The 21,658-nt window shown below is 41.1% G+C and overlaps 1 protein-coding gene and 1 long non-coding RNA gene across 2 annotated transcripts; one reads left to right on the forward strand and one right to left on the reverse strand.

The window, feature by feature from the left end:
* Window positions 1-369: 369 nt before the first annotated feature.
* On the reverse strand, window positions 370-5,764 carry LOC310848157. The gene is made up of 3 exons (XR_014566190.1): window positions 4,161-5,764; window positions 2,810-2,914; window positions 370-531 (listed from the first exon to the last, which is right to left on the reverse strand). It is a non-coding gene; the product is annotated as an uncharacterized lncRNA (long non-coding RNA).
* Window positions 3,461-21,656, forward strand: IMPA2 (inositol monophosphatase 2). Its single transcript, XM_083746813.1, has 8 exons — window positions 3,461-3,884; window positions 6,171-6,304; window positions 8,600-8,704; window positions 9,945-9,990; window positions 11,629-11,737; window positions 13,025-13,133; window positions 13,849-14,000; window positions 15,613-21,656. Exons 1-8 carry the CDS (start codon window positions 3,777-3,779, stop codon window positions 15,726-15,728), a joined length of 879 nt encoding a protein of 292 aa, XP_083602939.1. The 5' UTR covers window positions 3,461-3,776; the 3' UTR covers window positions 15,729-21,656.
* The last annotated feature ends 2 nt before the right edge of the window (window positions 21,657-21,658 follow it).

The raw sequence follows: 21,658 nt of genomic DNA on the forward strand, positions 1-21,658 counted from the left end.
ATTGCTACATACAGTAGTATGTAGGAGGTAAAGCTAAAGCTAAAGGACCCTTGACCGTTAAATCCAGTCGCAGACGACTCTGGGGTTGTGGTGCTCATCTCGCTTTACTGGCCGAGGGAGCTGACATTTGTCCATAGACAGTTTTTCCAGGTCATGTGGCCAGCATTACCACTTATGGCAAACCAGAGCAGCGCACGGAAACGCCAGTCAGGAGGTAGAAAGCCCAATTGAATTCAATAGCACTTACTTCTGAGCAGGCATGTTTAGGACTGCACTGTAAATCCCCCCCCCCTTTTTTTTGTATGTTGGTACTTTGAAAATAAAACTGTCAATAGTAGTTTTAAAGAGTCCCCAAACTGTCTGTGATTCATCATACCATAATGAATCAATATTTGCATTATTATTCAGAAGCTGATCCTGCCACTTGAATAAAGTGGAAGCAGTTTTCTACAAACCAGCCTTCATGTTCCAGTGAGTAAGATTTCATTATGCATAATTCCGGCTCCACACAGAATGTCTCCAAAGCATGCCCTAGCAAGAAAAATCAGGGTGGAAAAATATGTTAGCTGCAGCTGGAACATAAAGCTGAATACCAAATGAATATGTGGGAAATGTGCTGGAAAATAATGCTCATATCACTGATAACCAAACAACAACAGATATTTTTAAAAGCCAGAAGAGTGTTAAATTAAATTTCTATTTTTCACATTTGCATAATTTTTTATAAAGTGTGTTTGGAATTATAGTTCGTGTTCCAATGTTTAATTAAACTTTCACTAGATATTGCATACAGACAGAAAGAGTGACACACACGTGCACACACACGCACACGGTTGCATTACAATACTATCCAGGATGATTTTCATAAAATCCATAATCTTTTAAATAATATTACTTAAATTCCTCCCCTACTGTTATATTCTTTCAAAAGACTACTACTGTGATCATAGTATGTGCCACTGTACTTGAAAACTGATTATAAAGGCTTCACAGGGTACAGTTTGTGGAGGCTCCTGAATATTGGAATACCATTACACTAGTGTTTTAGGATCTGCATTCTGGTTTCCATTCACACCTGTGTTCTACATTTTCTGTCCCAAGTACGTCTGTTCGTGCCTTTCATGTAGTAGGTATGAACAAGTTACAATATACTTTGGTTGCTAGAACCCTATAACTCAGGGATCACCACTTTTGGGGCCAGTGAGCACATTTCAAATTTTAAGAGTGCTGTGGGCACTGGTTAAAAAATGACTGCCATGTGGGACATAGCATAACACAAAATTAAGAGAGAGCACAGTCATGGTGAAAATGTTCCCATAATTGTATTTCCACAATAGAAAATCCTAGCCTGATAACTATCTGGCTGTCATACAGCTGTTACTGGCACAAGAACCCTTCCTCCCTAAAGCAAAGTCTAAGCTGCCATCCTAAAAGAGTGCAAAGAGACTTACTTCTGAGTAGACATGTATGCCACTGTACTACCCATTAACTGTACAGTGAATTCTTAATGAGTGTCTGACTTTTAGTTCCTGCACAGGAAACATGCCAAAGCCTATTTGCAGAATTTTGCAGGAGGGGGTTCTTTAACATTCTGTAGTAGCATTTGCAGAAAATAGCAGGTAGTATCTATCTTGGATGAACCCATCACAGGGAGGAAAATATAATATCGGGTCTTAGTCCAGTCAGACTGTCCCCTCCCCACCCATAAGGCCAAATGTCATAATTGTTGGGAATTTCAGGCAGGTGAGACACCCATTTACTAGAAGTTGCTCCCAGTACCAGTCACCACACGGATGACTTGTAGGTTGTAGGCAGATATGGATATACACAGATACATAAAAGTACAAAGTATCTCTGTTGCTCTAAATAAGTTCAGCAATTCAAGATGTTACACTTGACAAGTGACACTGACTGGTTAATTGATTAATGGACACTACTGAGTTGACATGCATCTATCACAGTTACAGTAGGGGCACTGGGCCATTACCATAGCAGCTGGCTTGGCTGGCCATGCACCTGCAATTAGCTCATCCATGGAGTGATTTACACTTTTGAAGGAAATGAAGCCCTTCTCATGTCCAGTTACTCCAACAGTAATCTACCCCGTGAAAAGGAAGAAGGGAGTGGCCAAGGCAAGTTAAGACAACACTAAGACCTTCTCCAATCAGACTTGCCTCTCCCCACCTAGGGCTAACTTTACATATAATATATTTTAGTATTTTAAAATTATAAACTGCTTGGAGGGACTTGACAGAAAGGTGATATATAAATGCAACAAATAGGTATTTTGAAAAACTGTGAGCATATTTTAAGCATTATGCAATATGTGTGTGTGTGTAGCATTTTATTGTCCACAGATATTATATTGCTTAGTGATACAATAACTACAAATGTGTGTATTATTTTCTAAGTTTATATACTAAAACTAAACTCCCACAAAACTTTCACAGCCTGGAAATATAAGGTGCAGGTTAAAATGCAACATTCTCATAACTTAGGAACAAATGTGATGTTAGGCTAGGAACTGACCACATCATTGGTTCATATTTTCGGGTTCTGATCTATTTATGTAACATATCCAATTTCTGCAGCCAAATGCACCATAACAGGTACATGATCCTTTGTGCATTTATGTACATCTGTTTTTAAACCTACAAAATGTACAGCCTTGACAAAGTGAGTAGGAGGCATGGGAATGGGGTGGAGATGAAAGCAGAGGTATTAAGGGTTCTGCAGAACAGGAGGAAATTGTGGCTTCCTAACTGGGTGTAGGGCCACCCATAAGGCAAGTATGTAGATCTTAACTCACTGCTTGCTCCTAGATTTTAACTCACTCCTCCTTCCCTGGAGACGAGGGAGCACCATTTTGTGGTTCACCTCAGAACGGCGCAATTTTGTCTTGGTCCAGCCCTGACTGGGCGGAAGGTGAAAAGTATGTTAACAGATGCAATGCGTGGGGAAAGGAAGATGTAGGAGCTTTCCGTGGGGGTGGTTTGTGTGCAGGAGAGGGGAGGCATGGATATTTCTGCAGAAATGCGGTTGGCAAGCTCCATAATTACATGTGGTGGGAAAAGGCATTTCTCCGGTGTTAAAGTGAGGGGAAACAGCGCCGGGGGTTGGCAAGCTGAACGACCCTGTATAGCAACAATGACAAAGTGCTCTGCAGTCAGAAGCAACTTCAGAGAGGAAGAGGTGAGGATGAGACCAGATCTTAAACTGAGGCGGGCGGCTGCCTGAAAGAAGCGAGCAACTTCCTGTGAGCCACATCCTATTTCTCTCACACAAACACACACACACACCCGAGCCCATGATTCGTCCTCTGCTCAAGGGCCCAGCCTTTGCGGCTGCTGCCACAAGCAGTCTGAACGGCGTCCTAAAATTAGCAGCCAGCGAGCGGGCTTTGCGTGGCGAGGAGGCTGCCGCTCCTGGATGGGTGCAAAGCGCCGTCACTCTCGCCCAAGGAGGCGGCGCCTCTGCCGTCAGCGCCTCTCTCGCCTCCCCGAGCGAGGAAAGAGGACGCGGGAGCCAGACGGACGAGGAAAGTCGGAGCGGGGACGCAGCGGGGCAGCAGAAGTCCAGCAGCGAGCGGGAGGAGAAGCAGCAGCAGCAGCCCCAGCCAAGCGGCGGGGAAGTTGCACGAGCGACGCCGGAGCGAGCGCTGCGTCCGGGCCCCCTGCTCGCCCTCCCCGCGCGCTGGGGACCGAGGAGGGGAGGCCGCCTCGCTTGGGCCCCGAGAAGGCGGAGGTGTCCTGGAAGGGAGGGGGGCAGTGGCTGCCATGAAGGCCAGCGGGGAGCAGAAACGGGGCGAGGCGGCCGCCAGCCCGGGCGACCCCTGGAAGGAGTGCATGGAGGTGGCGGTGCAGCTGGCGCTCCGGGCCGGACAGGTGAGCAGGCGCCACGTGGGGGGCTCTGGGGAAGCAGGGCTGCAAGAGGGAGCGGGGCGGTGGCGTTTCATTCCGCTGCTGCCCCTCCTCTGGCCCTGCGGGGTCTGTAAGCAAGAAGAAGCTCCAAACACGGATTGACATGCCTCTCTGCCTCCTTTTGAGATTCGTGTGGGACTTGAGAAATCGCTGCATCTCTCTCTCTCTCTCTCTCTCTCTCTCTCTCTCTCTCTCTCTCTCTCACACACACACACACACACACACACACACACAAGTTACCTGCTGGGCAGCGAAGGGCCAGGTCTCCTGGTTGCGGACAGAGCTTCTGAGTACTGCAAGCCTTTTGCACGCAGCCTTGTCAATTCTGGCTGGCCGGTCGAGTTTGTGCATGTTTGGCGGGGACGTGAGGTGCATTTAGTTTAATAGCTCCCTCTTACTCCCGAGCAAGTGCATAAGATTGCACGTGGAGAAAAGAATGGGGAGATGCTGGTGAAAGAGAGAGAACTGGTGGACAGAAGTACTTTTTCCAGAAATGAAGTCAGATGTGGGCTAACCGTGGATTAACAGTTTAGGAGGTAAATGGGGTTCAACTGGGCCAGGTCAAACAAAAGGGCAAAGGAAAGCTACCTTGCATTTCTGGACATTACAGAAATGGCTCTTCTTAACTACCTGGCCTAAAAGTAGCCCATGGTAAAATATCAAAGAAAACATTGTTGGAACACTTGGTTTAAAAAAACCCAACACTTTAAATTTGAGGTTGTTGAGTGGGTTTAAATGGGAGTAATCTGTATTGCATCATTGTTGTATCTGCATTAATGTGTTCAGTGTCAAGGATGTATCTTGTTAATATTCAACAAGAGTTTGGGTAAGAGTCTGTAGTCCTGATTTCACTAGGAATGCCTTGCTTTTCCATTGCCAACTTCAGATACCATTTAAGGAGCCACATTGTTAAGATGTGACCCCTTTTTTAAAGGGCAATGTATAGGTTGAAAAAAAATTGAGTTAAAGGAAATACTGTATCAGTTTCTAGCCAATAGCATTCCATTAACTGGTAGTTGAAAAGGTGTTTTGACATACAGGTAAGGGGAACTATGCATTATAAGAAATCCTAGTAAAATGACCCAGTAAGAACTACTGTACATCGATATGCAAAAATAGAGCAGTATTTGAAGGTAAGAATGATCCCATATATAATAAACAGGTTCTCTTTCCAGGCCAGGTTGATTGTAATTTCTTTTCAATGTCAGAGTTTAGTCCTGAAATGTGAGGACTGTTCTCACAAGGACAGGACCCAACTTGCCTCAGTCAGCAATCTGGCCACTAAATTCTGTACCAGCTGCAGTTTCCGAACAGTTACCAGGAGGAGTCATGGGGAAGGGCCATAGCTCTGTGGAAGAGCAGAAGATTCCATGTTTAGTCCCTGACATCCCCAGCTTAGGCTGAAAGAGACTCCTGTCTAAAATGGTGGACAACTACTGTCAGTATACACATTACTGAGCTAGATGGCCCCATGGCCTGTGTCAGTATAACACAATTTCTTCTGAGTTGTCCAATTAAAGCAGAAGTAATAGGTAAATTGGGTAAGCATGCCCTGCTACCATAGGGTCGCATTCTGAAACCATTTTGAAGGAAAGGGATTTAATCCAAAAGCAATTCCTTTTGATTTCAGTTGAAACAACAATGTGTAAAAATACTATCTTGTTGAATTCTCCCCTTCCTTCGTAAAATTTGGATAGCTATCAAGCTACTAAAGCAGAATTTGGTCAAATGCTTTGGTAGTCGTCAAGGGGAAGATATGCCCATTGTTCTCGGGAAACAATTGTGTGTGTTTAATACCACATACAGATAGCCCTCCCTCTCACCCATCCTCTGAGTGATGAAACATCTTACCTACTCTCTTCAGGATAATTTCACCATGGAAATCACTGTGAAACAATATGTAAAAATACATTTGTGCTTATAATAATTTAGAGACAAACCTGTGGCTTTCAACGCAGCAAAGTTCTAAATGTTGAAAATGTAACCGAATGGCTTTTTACATCCTGATTGTGTACATCAGCACAGACCAGTGTCTCTAAAATATTGGTGACATGTCACAGCAGTAGCAGTTTGATTTTTTTATGGTGGGGGGGGGGAATAATTTTTATTTGATTTTACAAAACCCATTTGATGTTTTTAAGCAATTCTATATGGGCATAACTGTGAACTTTTTTTGTCTATTGTTGTTTGAGTCAGTTGAGAGTTCTGTGGAGGGAAATGGTAAAGTAATTTCTGATTTAATTTTTCTAGATTATTAGCAAAGCTCTCACTGAGGAAAAACAGGTGTCTACCAAAACTTCTGCAGCAGATCTAGTGACAGAAACAGATCACTTTGTGGAAAACTTAATTGTTTCTGCTCTGAAAGAAAAATTTCCCTCTCACAGGTAGGTCCAGCTATGGTATTATCCTAGGCAAGTTACGTATGTTTTGAACTGGGATTGAAAATGTCATTCTGTGAATAAGAAAGCTTGGAGAATAGCAATACTAATAAGCTGCTTCACACATTGTATGAATGCGGTGACTGAATGATACAAACATGCACCTCACATACACTAGTAAGAGAACAGGGATTGGCTACAGTTCTGTCAAGCGTACTGTTGGTGATAAACTTAAATGTGCCACCAATTGTCTGACGATGTCATAAATGGATGGGGAACTGGCAACCTGTAGGCTAGATGCAGCCCATTGAGCTTTTGCATGCATCCTGCAGCCTCCCCTCATTTATTTCAGCCCCATGAAGCAATTAGCTGGAACCATTTTTCTTAACCCTAATTGCTGCATGGGAGTGATTTTTGTGGTGGTGAGAGCTAGCCATGGTGAGTTAACCTTCCCCATATGTTGCTACTCTTCTAAAGACTGTGAGGAGCCAGAATAGCAATTAGGCTTAACAGATCCCATTAATGCAAATAGGGGCCTTTGTTCTAAACCTAATTGCCAGATTGCTAGCAGTGGGGGAGAGAAGGGAAGATTTGTAAATAACTTATGAAAGGGGGATGGATGAGCATGGGGACGTGTGGTTTTCGCCTTGTCTACCACTGACATGCAGCCCTCAACCTAGCTGGATCCCTAGTTATGCAATAAAATGTATAGCCCATCCCAGTGCTTTGAGACATGTTAGACTGAGAGATAGTCATTCAATGAGTTTTGTGGTAATTAGGGATTTGAACCGAGATGCTTCAAGTGATCTACCAGCCCTAGAAGAAACCAAGAGCTTCTTTTTCCTCTGGCACAGCACCACAGCTAGGAGGTTATAGTGCTCAGGAAACAGGAAGGAGCACTTGGGGCATTTGGAAAGTAAGTGAGTAGAGATCTGGGTGGGGAGAGACGAACCTTTTCTCAAAGCAATGAGTGGGGAAAGACAGAACTGGGAACACTTTACTTCACCATCACGATGCTGGGATAGGAGGGGAGGGCTTTTCCTCTCACCACAGTCCTGTGATGGAGAGGTACCTGCCCCCTGCTCCTCTGCTGACTGATTGTCCTCAGAAGAACAAAAGGTTGACCACCTTCCTGTAACCATTCTACTCCTCCAGTTAAACATCAGGTGAGAGTTGTTGAATATAACTGGTTGGCCATGGACGGGAGACAACATGTTAAAAGGGTGTGTTCTTTTTTAATTCTCCTGCCTCCAATGTCTTCTCAAATCCAGATTAGATTTCCCGTAATGAAATGAATATAGTAGTTTTAGCCTAATCTTAGTGGACATCTGTTCACATGAAAAAAGCCCAACAGCAGCAACAAAAACAGTAACCTTCCCTTTATATAGGCTGGAATTGAAGGTTGTTTTCACAAGTATAGCACTAAGCTTCAATAGACAGTTGCCATCTAGTTTTAATTGGGAAAACTGTAACTCTTCCAGGTGTGGGTAATCTTGTAAAGCTTGATGTCCTTTGCGCAAGCTGAAACTAATTGCTGCAATGTACACAAAGTGCAGCAAAAGGTCAAGGGTTGCATGTGCATGTATAGCACAAAACATGTTCAAAAATACATGTGGTGTTCTGTGTAAAAATGGTCCTGTTCTTGGAAACAAATCATAGTAAGCGTTAATTGCAGTTTAGGCTTCTGATCTCCTTGTGTCCTGGAAAGGGAGGCCAAAGCTTGGTGCAGCTCATTCTCTTCATGCTAAACCCTGGTTTAGTGTGATGTTCAAATATGGCATTCGCATGACTAGGGAACCCACACTGCGATTTAAAGCCAAATAAGACACGATAGTGATGAACAGGCGTTTTCTATTCATGTGCCTGCCCAGTTCATATATTGGACAAAGGTTGAATCTTACTCAATAGTTTTTATTTCAATAGTAAGAAAACTACTCATTGCAGATTGACTTGTATATCTTCTATATGTGCTTCTGACTGTCATCCAAAATGACACCTCTTACCTGTTGTGATGTACAAACTGTTGCTACATTGTATTCACACACAGCTTTTCATGGGTTTCCCTTTGTGTAAGACCCTGAAACCTCCGTAGAGGCCCTGAAAGTAACTTGAACACCTTCTATATGTGCTCTTGGATAATATGCAAAGATTCACATAGATCCCCTTAGCATAACTTTTAGTACTTTATCTGATGCTTGTTTAAGGCCAAATGTAGCAGAAAACAGCTACGTTTGGGAATGCCAGTGCCTAAGTGCCTTCCAATAAGTAATAATTTAGTTTTAATTTTCTCGTCCATTATAGGTTTATTGCTGAAGAAGCTACTGCTGCTGGTTCAAAGTGCATTCTCTGTGACAGCCCTACCTGGATTATTGATCCTGTTGATGGCACCTGTAATTTTGTACATAGGTAAATACATAAACAGTGCTGCAAAAAAGCTACGTCTGCCTTTTTTCAAGCTCTTTGTCGTGCTTTATTTTTCTGTATCCAACCTATTTGAGTAAGGCTTGCTTGCATATAAGGTTACTTTCTTGAATCAACTTCTGCCCCAGTGCTTTGGGAGGAAGACTGATGAGTGCATATGCACAGACTCGATTGTAGTTTATGAATTTGGGCTTCCCAAGTGTTATTGTGAGGGGAGTGCGCACACTCAATTCCTTTGTTACATAGTTTGGCTACTATCAAGATAGGTTCTTGCCCTTGTAGTGCCTTGTGGAAGTCTATTACAGGTGGACCGAACTGAATAGCACCAAAACACAAGTGCAGGGACAAGTACCAAAAGGGTGTAGTTACTAAGTAGCACAAGAAGTTGGAGCTACCATTGCTGTACCACAAACAATCAACAACTGTAGTGGTTGGCACCTTCGTTCAGCATACCAGTTACCTATAAAAACCTTATTCTAAAAGAGTCCCTTGTCATCAGAGGCTCTGGCTAAAATCCAGAAAACTATTGGACTAGTACAATGTACCTAAGCACAATAGCTTTTAACAGTATAGAGTTTGGATTTGATATCCCGCCTTTCACTCCCTTTAAGGAGTCTCAAGGCGGCTAACATTCTCCTTTCCCTTCCTCCCCCACAACAAACACTCTGTGAGGTGAGTGGGGCTGAGAGACTTCAGAGAAGTGTGACTGGCCCAAGGTCACCCAGCAGCTGCATGTGGAGGAGCGGAGACGCGAACCCGGTTCCCCAGATTAGGAGTCTACCGCTCTTAACCACTACACCACACTGGCTCTCTATATACTTTCCTTCTCCCTGCCATTAGCATGGCAAACTGGTTTTGAAACTCAGTGGAGAGTTCAAAAGAGGGAGGGACGGTTGTAGTTGAATCAGTCGTCAAGTTCTGATCAATTGAAGAAGGAAAGGGATTTTCTGAGAATCAAAGTCAAGTCAGCTATTTCTGCTTCAGCTACAGGGGAAAGGTCACTGCTAAACTGATCCACCAGATCAGGATGCCCCTAATTCTTTAACCATTGGGCTTGTTTTTAAAAGGTAAAAAGTAAAAATGTGCAATTCCTTTAGATACAAAGAAATTAAGACTCAGATTTCTTAGCTGAGAACCAACACAATTGCATTTCTGACAGGTAAAGTTGTTGAAATTAACTCTTTAGAGAATGTACTAACAGACGCAACTGGTTTTATTTACACAGGTTTCCGACTGTGGCCGTCAGCATTGGATTTGCTGTTAATCAAGAGGTATAGGATAAAGCCTTATCTGCTGCTATTGTGATTAAGTGAAAGATAAATATCTAACAAACTTAGTGAGAATCTTGTGAGCTTCATAACAAATAACAAAGTTCACAGAAAGCCATTTAGGTTACTGTATTTATCTTGAAGTGTTAATCTGTTATAACCTTGGTTTGAATACACCAATCTGCATAATCCTGAAACAAATCCTTCGGTGTTGTGAGTAGTCTTATTATGACCTACCATAAATGAATGGATTCTGGAATCATTCTTTGGGTAAAAGAGTATGTATAAGTTGCCCTGCCTTTATGGCTGGCAGAATGTAAAGGTAGCTAATCCCAGTTTCAGGGACCTGTTTTTATAAGTAGTCTTGCATGTTTTAATTCTATCAATGTTTAATTGTTTTTTAATTATGTCTTTTCTATGTTTTTCTTATTTTTAATTTGTAAGCCACCTTGAGTCCCTGTCAGAGAAAAATGTGGAGTATGTATGTATATATGTATGTCTCTTTTATTAAATAAGGTCCATTAAAATCAACAAGACTTTTTTCCAAGTAAATGCATTTAGGAGTGTCATACTTAAGGGAAAGGTCACATCAAGCCAGGCTATTCGTTTCCTGAGTGACTGCGCAAGCAGCTTCCAGCTCATCAATCAAGTGGCAGACTTACCAGTTGTTGTTTTTCTTTCTATTGCCATCTACCTACCTGTGCTGCAACATAATTTTTCATTCTTGTCTTGACTGTTAGAAAACCTGTATTGGCAGCCTTTATAAGTCTGCCCTTGATACTATTCCTTCAAGGGCAGAGTAGCTGACTTTGCATTACACAGATGCAATGGTAATGCAATGCAGTCTTTCTTCATGCAGAACCCACTAGAACAGAAAAGGACTACACTGTAGGGGAAACAACAAATGTTGTCTGTTGACTGGGACACACCCTTGTTGCTAGATGGCAGGTGGAAAGGACAAAGCTGTTCCATAGAATAATATTTGGCAAAGACATGTTGGGTAGGGATAATAGCCTTGCATTTAGTTCTTATCACTGCTCCTGTATATTCAACACCAGATATTAGTAACTCTTAGGATACAACTTCACATGCCTGTGTCAGGCTTACTTATTCAAAGCAACTGTAAAATAAGATATAGGGGTGATGTCAAGTGGTAAAGCAGAGATGGGATACTGAACCTTTTATCTATGGATTTTGTGCTGGAGGTTACTTGAAGCCTCTGTCCTGCTACTCCAGGCAGCACTGCTCAACAGACTTGGCAAACAAGAGTTTTTGTGCCAGTACTATATCTGGATAGTAACTGGTGCTTAACTTGAAAACTAAGCAGTTGTGTGAAATGTTTGATGTGTTGAGCTCTTGCTCATTGTTGTCATTACTGTGCAGAAAAGATTTCCAGGGGCTTTCCGAACATGTAAGAATTAGCCCTAAAATGTCTGTGGAGATGCATTAACTAATTTCTTATTGAAATTTTATGTACCTTGTGAAGTTGAAAGTCTGGCATGCTCAAAACCATTTCTTCTTTATTATCAGTAGCATAAACTGCCATTTATATGCATTTTATATAGTGATAATCTGTTTATATTGTGGAATATATAATACAAATTGCATTCATGATCTTTTTCCTTTCCCAAAATGCTAAAGCTTGAATTTGGTGTAATTTATCACTGCACGGAAGAACGATTATACACTGGTAGAAGAGGTCAAGGGGCATTTTGTAATGACAAAAGGCTTCAGGTATCAAAAGTGACAGGTTGGTTTAAGCTCTCTAAAAGAAATATTTTGAATATTGTATTATTAGAGAGTCGTTATCATATGTAGGTAGACTTACAGAGCAATCTTCTGCATATTTACTCAGAAGTAAGATCCACTCTGTTTAGTGGAGCTTACTTCCAGGTAAGTGCACATAAGATTGCGCCCTTGATGTATCTTCTGCATAACTGAATATATTTTACATTTATTTAAGTAGCCCTTCTTTTCTATACCATACTTTAATTATTGAGCTTAATAGTTTAAAATAGGCTTTTATAAATCACTGTAAATTTGGCTGCAACAAAACTGGTGACCCTTGCTTAATCTTATAATTAGGCAGCTCTTGAGTGACAGGTGAGTGGACATAGTTCATACCTTACGAATGGTGCTGGCATGAATCTCTGTACAATTATGTAAAACTACCTGAAAAAATGTAATCTAAACATTACAGCCACTGTAGGGAAAGTATTTAAAGTGTACCCTATTTCATGTTGGGGCTGCAATAATGAAGCAGCCTACTTAGGGTGGATTAGCACTGTCAGCCTGCAGAGTTGGTGGAATTCTAGATTATTTATTACCTATTTCGTATTGAAAAATATGTTGACTTCTATCAGTGGAAGTAGAGAGACTTTTTATTGTGATTAAGGAAGACTAGCAGACTTCTCAATGGAAAATTTAATTTTTAAAAAAAAAATTAACATAGGATGTGAAGTATGTATGTATACGCTAAAGAAAAGTTGTCCAAAAGCTTGAAATTTCAGTTAATTGGTCCAGGAATACTAGGACTTGGGATAGGCTTCTAATGTGTGCAGCTCTGAAATAGCAGCATGAGGCTATGCAATCACTTTAGAGGCTTTTTCAAAATAATATGTGAGTTCACGGTGGTAGTATTAATTCTGAATTTTGCATGTATGAATTTTGAAAATATGATAGGAATGATATATTCTACTGCAAGATCTAAAATGTACTTTAGAGTTGATGGGATGTAGAATTATTTTGACTGAACATTGTTGCAGAATCTGCTGTGATTCTAAGAGGGTAAGACTTTGCTTCCAAATAAATATATTTAACTAAAAGTAATAAGCAGATTTGTTTTCCATAATTTCAAGACACAGAATTTTGTTGAAAGCTTTTGGAAATAAGCAAGACTCGTAAAAAAGAACAGTAATATACGAACATGTGAAGCGATCTTATTGTAAAATATCCAAAGATCCTTCACAGTAGAATTTGGACAGTGCCTACTTTGAAAAGCTATTGCAATAATACAAAATAACCTTTTGTCTTGCAGATATCTCAAAGGCCTTGATTTTAACAGAGATTGGCCCAAAACGAGATCCTGACACTTTGAAACTGTTTCTCAGCAACATGGAGCGATTGCTTAAGGCCCAAGCTCATGGGTAAGATCTTCTTTAAGAAGTAAATAAATCATAAACCTTTGTAAAGAAAAGAACCAGCCCCTTCATTAACATTTCAGTTTCTGAGGCCATCCATTTAAATTTAGTGAACCTAAACTTTTGCAGGCATTCTGGTGCACTTACAGAACTCCCTCTGAAGCAACTTCCCCATTCACTGCCAGTGGTGGAGTTTCATGCTCTGGCCCTGGGGAGCGGAGATGGGGCAGGGGCGGGGTACGCGTCGCCTGTGGGGGCGGGGCACCCAGAGCGGGGGGGAAGCCACGATGGCACCCTGCCGGTGCACTCCCCCACACTCTTCCTCCGCCAGTGTTCACTGCACCATCAAGATAGCTTTTCAGTGTTAGAAGTCAGTTAGCACCCCCTCCTCTTCTTGCTTGGGAGTTATGAAGATGGGGCAGCCTTGTATTGCATTGTCAAGTGAATAGGACAGGCAGACATTGCTTGCTGGATATGATAACATTGTAAAGAACGGGGAAGATGTTGAGACAAACACCTGGAAACATATGACTGGCTTTTCTTAAGATAATATTTTAACTTGTTGTGAATATGCCAGTTTGTCTGTGCAACAAATCGTTGGTTAAAATTGATGACTTGTTTTTCTAACCTTGACTCATGAGCACATCCTCATGGGTTGGCTTTATCAATGGTTTTCGTTCTTTTCACAAGTCTTTTTGCTCCCACCTGTGACTTATTGTAGGGTTCGTGTCATTGGAAGTTCCACGTTGGCGCTCTGTCTTCTAGCATCTGGTGCTGCAGATGCATATTACCAGTTTGGCTTGCACTGTTGGGACTTGGCGGCAGCTACAGTTATTATCAGAGAGGCAGGTGGTGTTGTGATGGATACTTCAGGTAAGCAAAAATATTATTTTTATAGCACATGTTTATAATGCACATTTATTTATAAAAAAAAATATAACCACATTGTAAAAAAGCTGTTTACAACTATCCATCTACCTATCTATCTATCTAAACATAACATTTACATACAGGTACCATCAACTAATTACCGTATTTTTCCATGTATAATATGATATTTCCCCCCAAAAAAATTAAGTTTAAAATTGGGGGTTGTCTTATACACAGAATGTTGCAATTAGATACATAAATAAATACATGCCACCATCCATATTATCCACCCCCCCCCAGCCTCACCTCACTAATGGCCTCACAATAAACCCTGGTCTGGTACTCCCCCCAGCAGCCCCCACTCTGGACATTGTCCTTTCCACCCGGTTCCCTCAGCCACCCCCTGGCTACCCAGACCTTCCATTCCCCAAGCGCACTCACTCAGGCAGCTCTGGAAGTTGGAGCTCCTCGATCTGCATTCACATCTGCCAGCGCTTGTGGAGTAAATACGGTACATACTGTAAATACTGAGACAAAAGTGCAACACACAGGCAGGAGAGCTGGAGCTACAGCTACAATGGAGTTACACTGAGCTGACAGGAGCAGCTGCCATTACACAGCTTGCCTCACTGTTTGATGTTTCAGTATACGGTACTAAATATACCGGTGTTTTGAATATTTAATAAAATATCAAAGTTGTTTGGTGTTTAAAATATTTCTTTCTTAATTTTGGGCTCAAAAAATAGGGGTCATCTTATACACGGAAAAATACAGTAATATGGAAAGATTGCCTGCATAAGTCTGGTGACATAGAAAAGCTTTCAGGAGGTATTAAAAGGCTGAAACTGAAGGTGCCTGCTCAATGTCTATTGGCAGAGCATTCCACCCTTATTGGGCAGAAAGCATCTCAGTTTTGTTGTTGTTGTCAGATGAATCCCACCAACTTGACAACCAACTATGCTATTGCAAATGCTTTCAGTGATCAAGTTCAGATATAAGAGTTTAGGCATTCCTTAAGGTATCCTGGACCTAAGATGTTCATTTACAATGAATGCAAGGACCTTGAACCTGGCTCAGTTACAGATGGGCAGCTAGTGCATGTGTTTTAACAATGATGACATATGCTATCGGCCATGTGTCCCAGTTAGCAGTGTAGCTGCTGCATTCTACACCAGCTAGAGATTTACAGCAGAGCCAAGGGCTGTGCCACATAGAGCACATTATAGTAATCTAACCCGAGGTTACCAGCACATGCGGTCAGGCTATCTCAGACCAAACAACTGGTAAAACTCAGAGGACGCTTGGGCATCTAGTGACAAAAATGTATCCAGGAGTACCCACAAGCTGGGCACATGTTCCTTCAGAGGAAGTGCAACCCTATCTAGAACAGGCAACTTACCTATCTCCCAATGGTTGCCCCATCCTATGATAGAGGGAAGGTGGGTGCGTTCCAGCTAAGCGTTGCTCCTTAATGTCTTCCCATGAAATGGAGGTCTTGCATTTGATGAATTGTACTATATGGGAAATAGTTTGAGTCACAGAGGGGACAGAGTCTCGCATTACTTTTGAATCTCAAGTGCTTTGTTTGACTGATCAAATCCCTCTCCTTTCGTAGGTGGACCTCTAGATCTAATGTCATGCCGAGTGGTTGCAGCAGGTACCCAGGAAATGGCTGCATTCATAGCTCAGGAAATTCAGACTATTCACTATAGACGAGATGATGAGAATTGACTGGACTTACATATTCCTGAAAACAAGGAAACTTGTCCTTTTGGAACTACATTGCTTCCTTCAGGATGGCTTGCTTATAGGATAAATGGTTTAATTGTATGTTTCTTAATACAGTCTATATAGCAAAGGTATTATGAAAAAAAATTACTTGCATTATAGGAAGGTGAAGGGAAGTTTTTAATTTTTGTAAGCTTCTTGGCCCCCTTTTAATGAGAATTTATTTCAGCTATGCTTTTTTTAAAAAAATCACAGGTATCCCAGATTGAGTTGGCTTCTTGCCTCTTTTAGGCTGAAGCAGAGGGGAAGCGGGGTTTGTACCACATTCAAATATAAATAAAACTCTATTTTTGCAGATCTCAGGTAAATTAGTCTTTCTGCAGCAAAGGGAAAATTGTTTTGAATTGTGTGCCTAAAGTACTCACACTCAAAAGTGCTTGAGAATTCTAAACTTAAAAGTACATGTATAGAACAAACCTTAGATAGTTACACTTCTATTTACTTAAAAAAAAACACAACTACACTCATTTATGTAGCACAGTCAAAAGTGGCAATGGCACATATCCTTGAACGGTGTATTATATTTATGTGGGTAACTTACGGTAAATAGTAGATATTGGTGCTGATCAGAAGATAAAAAGCTGTTTTTCCAACATCTGAAAAGGATGTGATGGTTTTAACCTAGGTATTAGCACTGAGCACAAAACTAGCTTGGCAGCCATACAAACACATTGGTCACTTCTACACTTGAGTTATTACTATGGGGATGAGGAATCTTATTCAGGTGAGAACATAAGAAGAGTCCTACTAGATCGTGCCAAAGGCCCATATAGTCCAGAATCCTAGAGTGGTCAGCCAGATGTCTATATGGGAAGATCAGGCCTCACCTTGCCCTCCATGGGCCCTCCAGCCTTAGGATGCCATGAGCCCTGAACTCTTGAGCCTTCTCTCCCTTGGCTCAAAGACAGTTTGGACCCCTCTGAGAGGGGGGGAGCCCAGTGGCAACCCCACCTTTGGCTCCCCCAGGACAGAGGGGGCCTGCTTCACCACCACCAGAGCTGGGGGTGAGCAAGAATGCCAGGAGGGGAGGCAGGCAAGCTGAGTGGGCATCTCTCGGGGGCCCAACCTGGACAGGTGCAAAGGAAAGGGAACACCAAGCACTCTGCAATATTTAAGAGACTTGTTTGAAAAACCTTCATAGGATGGTAACCTTTCAGGGATTCTTTAGCTGTGGTTCCTGCACTGCAGGGAATTGAGCTAGATGACCCTTGGGGAAGCCTTCTAGCACTGTGATTCTGTGTAGCTCATAAGCAGAACCTGAGTTCAATGGTGCTCTTCTGATTCCCATCAAGCGGAATTCAGAGGCATGCTGCCTTCGATAGTGGAGTTTATAGAACACTAGCAAAGAAAATCTCTTCTACTGGGTGCTAATACTTGAAAAGGGCTCTGAAGGGAGATATATTCAAAGGACTGAAGCAAAGCATTTTAACCAATTATTGAAAATAGCATCAGAATCTTCTGTCTTGGCCGTGTTTAGTCAGTTGCTATGAGAACCATGGAATTGAGTGCTTGAGCATGACTTAGGCTTAGTTCTCACAAATAGCAGATAATGTGGTAAGCCTCTTCCTGGACTCTACCATTTGCAGGTGTGGGCTCACATGACGGACTGAATGCTTCTCTGTACCAAAAAAACAACAAGCAACCAACCAAAATTTAGTACACCAGAGGAATGATCCTAAGTTAGCCATACAAGTTCCCTAAATGTAGCAGTTTTGTTTATTTTTGTATGGCAGAGCATTCAGTCATATCAATCATTGCATGCTGTTTCAACTACAGCCCACAAAACATTTATTTCCTTATCTGTCCTTTGTGGGAGCTAGTCTTAGAAATGATGTGAATCTACGGTTATCCACAGTAACTGTGTGGATAATTGCTGTAATTTCTGCAGCTACTGAAAGTCAGCATCATGACCAAAACCCAGATAGTAGAACATTACCCCTGAAGTAGTCTGTGTCGCGTTAAGATCCTCTACACCTAAACACACTGGAAATAACTGCCATTAAAACTAATGATACTTTTAAGCACAAATACTCAGGATTGGGATTGTGAGACTGAGCCAGTTGGTCCCAATATGAAAATCTGGGACTAGGAATTTTCTTTTGTTCCATAGAAATACAACCCTGGCTTTATAAACAGACATCCTACTGTCTAAGAGGAGTTTGCTATTCTATTTAGCTATATGTGTGTGCAAGAAAAAGGATTGTAAAGACCCAAAGAATATTAATAAGATGGTGATGTATGCTGCTCTGAGCACAACCCACTCTGTGAATGGAAAAAGTGACTTGCAAATATTATAAATAAATGTTCTGAATGGAAGGGTCTGCAAAATCACAAGACATTGCTACATGTTAGCCTTGCTTCTGTTGCATTTTTTGTGTATGTTTAAGAGCTTCTTTGCTAGAGCACTGTATGGTTTAAGAAGCAAAGCAGCCACAGAAATAATCCTTTAATTTGGTGCATCTGGTTCACCAAAATACTGTATAGCCATATGATGGAAACATTGTCACACATTGTTAATTGCATTGCAAAAATATTCTGGTGCCTGTGAGTTGTTTGCTCTGTTCCAGTCTGAACATTAATGGCAATGAATGTGTTATCTGTGTGAAATGTCTCATTTTCCCAGGTATAAAGTATTGTGATTTGAGTGTTTGGAAATTGTGGTGTCTCCAACAGAAGTGAAAACTTGAAGAAAGACATGAAGAATGCGCATAATAAATGAACAGTTTTTGTGTAATTGAACTTGTATGCAGGAAAGCCCTAAAAATGCAGAAACATTTGTGGATCACCTTTGTGTCTGTCTCAAGCTTTTAATTTGAGCATAGTTTTTGTATGTGTTTTGGCAAAGCGAAGGTAGTGGGGAAACAAACTCTAAACCCAATACTAGTGCCAACACTAAACTCATGCTGTGCTTGAATGCTTGTCCTAATAGCTTATCTTATGGTTTAAAGGACTGCGAACTCCTTTGCTGATTTTCTGTGGCTTTACCAGCTAAATGGCAGGGTGGGGGGAATTGGCAAGTTATAGCTTTTTCTGTCAATGACTAGATGTTATTACTGCTTAGTCATCTCCTTACCCCCACCCCCACCCCCACCCCCAGTCATTACTATGCAGGTACCTTAATTAACAAATAAGCTGGCAATCTGTTGTTCAGTAATTCTGAAGCAAACAAACTGAAGCTGTGACAGTCCTAAACCGTGATGTGTGTCTGTCATTGCAAGTCGAGACTGTACAAATATTTAAAATTGAGGGAGTACAGTTAAAGCACTGTTGACTTAATAGCACTTATCATTTATATAGCACTTCAGAATGTTCAAAGCACTTTCCATGTCTCATGTGTAAACCTTGTAAGAGTCCTCTAAGAGTAGTAATATCCTTATTTTGGGGATTGTGGAGAGAGCCTGCCTAAGACCAAGTTAATTAATTGAATGAGTCAAGATTCAAACAGCCTTACACACATTTAAGGTAATGGTAAAGGGACCCCTGACCCTTATACACATTTACATGGGAGTAAATCCCATTTGGACACAGGTGGCGCTGTGGGATGCGGGTGGCTCTGTGGGTTAAACCACAGAGCCTAGGGCTTGCCTATTAGAAGGTTAGCAGTTTGAATCCCTGCAACGGGGTGAGCTCCCGTTGCTCCGTTCCTGCTCCTGCCAACCTAGTAGTTCAAAAGCACATCAAAGTGCAAGTAGATAAATAGGTACCACTCCAGCGGGAAGGTAAATTGCGTATGAGCGCCGCAACCCCAGAATCGTCCACAACTGGACCTAACAGTCAGGGGTCCCTTTACCTTTACCTAAATCCCATTTGAATACAGTAAAATATATTAGACAAGCACAGGTTGTGCTACTCATGCATCTTTTCATTTCCTTCATTTCCATTTTTTATAGCAGGCATAGTTGCTAGTTGGAGCCATGTCACTTGAGGGGGAGGGTTGTCAATTGCCCCCCCCAATGATTCAGAATGTCTATTGCTCTTCTACCTAGAATGATTTTGATAAGCAACTTGGAGAGAGGGTTGGTTTATGAGAATCATGGCACAAGAGAAAAACAGCACCAAAGAACAATGGCATTTGGACTTGGTACATTCATTTTTAATATATATACAGTATTTAACCCATCCTTTGAAAAAATAGTGATTGAAGCTGAGTCTAACAAGTCTTGGTATTATGTTGGTTATTTTTTTGTATACACATTACTGTTTTCAACTGAAAAAGTAGCAGAAGGAAACTGGCCATGTTGACAACCAAAATGTTAAAAAATAGCAACTCTGCTATTTTTGGGTAGCACAAAGTATTTTGTTTTCAGGTGCTGCACAATGAGTTGTTTTGTGTGTGATGTTATTCCAACATAAAGAACCTGGGAGCGCATGGGTTTCCTTTAAATGGCTTAGTTTACAATGTTTAGACATAAAAATTATGAATCTGTCTATACTGTGTGATTCTTACAGTAATTGTGCACCATTAACTGTTCACTATTAAACCTATTCATATCTGTGAAATACTGCTGTAAAATCTGGTAACCCAGACATTTCTACCTCTGTATGGGGCTATGAGGAATAATTAACGTGTTGCAGCAAAATCCTGTAAATCCTACTATTGAATTAAATAATATTATCCAGAATTATTAGAAGTATTAATGTACCGTATGTTGTCAAAACACTTACATTCTGCATGAAACTGGTTGGTCAAGGAAGTGCTGCTTCATATAATGTACAGTGAACTCACAGAAGTCCTTGCTGCAAGATGTAGTGTTATCTGTCTAACAGAGCATTGGACTGATTCAAGGAGGCGTAACTGTTGAAAGCTACTAGCTGTTTTTCTTCAAATATATGTAAAATCTGAAATGAATAACTTGTTAACCAAAAGCTTAAGAGTACAACCTGGAACCCAGTGGTGTTTACTAGTATTACTTGCTTTTAGTAGAGCTGTTGTCTACGTCATGCTCATTTATGATCAGCCCCTTTCAAATAGTTAATAGGACTTTCATTTGTGAAGCACTGTGCAAAATTGCAGCCTTAGAATGCAAGCCAAAGCCTTTCATGTACAGGGGCCTTTGTTCTCTTTGTAAAAGGGAAATAAATAGCCTAGATACATGCAGGGGCTCCCTTCTGAAATGTTTCCTCAAAAAAGAAAGCTAGGAATCTTTCAGCCATGAAATGCATACAAATGTGGATCACAGCCATAGAGTGGCTATAGACTTTGTATAAGTTTAAGCAGTGAGGCCACTGAAGTCTACTTGTCATATTTTAAGTGTTCATTCATAAGGGGAAAACATTTGTTATTTGTGTTTACACCAGATGCCAGCAGAACATAGCATTGATTGGCTTAGAACTAGTCACATCACTAATCCTCACCCTGAAACAGTATTTGTGGGTTGTTGTTTTTTAATCATTTCTGCTTTTTAAAAAGAAGAGGAATGTACATTTAATTGAGTCAAACAGTATATTCGTAGTGTGTTTGTTTAAGTGAACAGAATGGAAGGAGGGTCAAGAATACTGAGCTGGCATTAAATTTGCTGGCCATTATATTTATCAAATGCATTTGTGTGGTGATGGTAGTGGGAAAGCCGGGTTTGAGATGCAAGACGAAAGGTCACATCAAGTCATGACTTTGTTTTTACCACCAATATGTTTAAAGAGGGATTTTTCAAATTACAAATAAATACAAGGGTGCTTGTCATTGCTTAAATATTTCAAAATGAAGTCAAATTGACATTATTGTTATTATTAAATTTTAATACATTTCAGGTTGGTATTATTGCACACTTCTGTATGTTTGGACAGGTTTTCTAGCAAACTTGTGCAAACAGTCCTCTAGGAGTTCTGTTAATGTATTCTACAAATAAAAGATTAATACATTTGAAGGTGAAATT

Source organism: Podarcis gaigeae (genome assembly GCF_964106915.1).
Source record: "Podarcis gaigeae genome assembly, chromosome: 7".
Classification (NCBI taxonomy): Eukaryota; Metazoa; Chordata; class Lepidosauria; order Squamata; family Lacertidae; genus Podarcis; species Podarcis gaigeae.